The 885-nt window shown below is 55.4% G+C and overlaps 1 protein-coding gene across 1 annotated transcript in view; it reads left to right on the top strand.

Annotated features, from left to right (window-relative positions):
• Brd4 (bromodomain containing 4) overlaps window positions 1–885 on the top strand; it is a 44,256-nt gene that overhangs the window by 36,673 nt on the left and 6,698 nt on the right. The window contains 2 exon segments of the mRNA XM_015489170.2: window positions 1–248; window positions 812–884. The exon segment at window positions 1–248 is cut by the window's left edge and continues 30 nt beyond it. Of these exon segments, the coding sequence (XP_015344656.1) occupies window positions 1–248; window positions 812–884 (321 nt within the window).

Genomic DNA, 885 nt, shown 5'->3' with positions numbered 1-885 from the left:
ACCACCACCCACACCCTCCATGCCACAGCAGGCAGCCCCCGTGATGAAGTCGTCACCCCCACCCTTCATCGCAGCCCAGGTGCCAGTTCTGGAGCCGCAGCTCCCAGGCAGTGTCTTCGACCCCATCGGCCACTTCACACAGCCCATCCTGCATCTGCCGCAGCCTGAGCTGCCCCCTCACCTGCCCCAACCACCTGAGCACAGCACTCCGCCCCATCTCAACCAGCACGCCGTGGTCTCTCCTCCAGGTGAGCGGTGGCACTGCCCCCTTCCACCTGGGTTCTACCCTGCCATAACTGGGTACTTCAGACAACTTCTTAGCTTCAGCTGCTCAGGTCAGCAGCTTCTTGGGACAATCTTTAAATAAAAATGGCATGGAATTAGTATTTTAATACAGAAGATACGGATTCATTTTTGTGGGACCAGGCATTGTGTTAGGTGAAAAATGATGGGATCCCTCTGCAGTTCACATTTGGGGGATGTAGGAACACATCCTGATAAAAGTTAGTCCTGTGGAGCCTGGAGAGCATGTAGTGGGTGATGTAGGACAGGACCACCACCATCCTGATAAACTGGTGAAGGTCTGTGAGTATGTGACCAAGGCCTGTACTGAGTCCTAAGGAAGCTGTGTGAAAACAGCCAGTGGAAGGGTTGGCGGGGACAGCACAGCTATAGAGGGTGGGGAGAGTGTTAGTGGATAAGAGGCCAAAAGGAGGTCACTAGAGTTCAAGTGGGGTCAGCGTAGAGCAGAAAGGCTAGCCTTGGTCACAGGGCTCTTTGACCTCACTGCCACAATGTTGTGTTCTTCCAGCTTTGCACAATGCACTGCCCCAGCAGCCATCGCGGCCCAGCAACCGAGCTGCTGCCCTCCCCCCCAAGCCCACC

Source organism: Marmota marmota, unplaced genomic scaffold (genome assembly GCF_001458135.2).
Source record: "Marmota marmota marmota unplaced genomic scaffold, marMar, whole genome shotgun sequence".
Classification (NCBI taxonomy): domain Eukaryota; kingdom Metazoa; phylum Chordata; class Mammalia; order Rodentia; family Sciuridae; genus Marmota; species Marmota marmota.
Note: the sequence above shows the minus strand (reverse complement) of the source record. Positions and strands in the feature narration are given on the sequence as shown.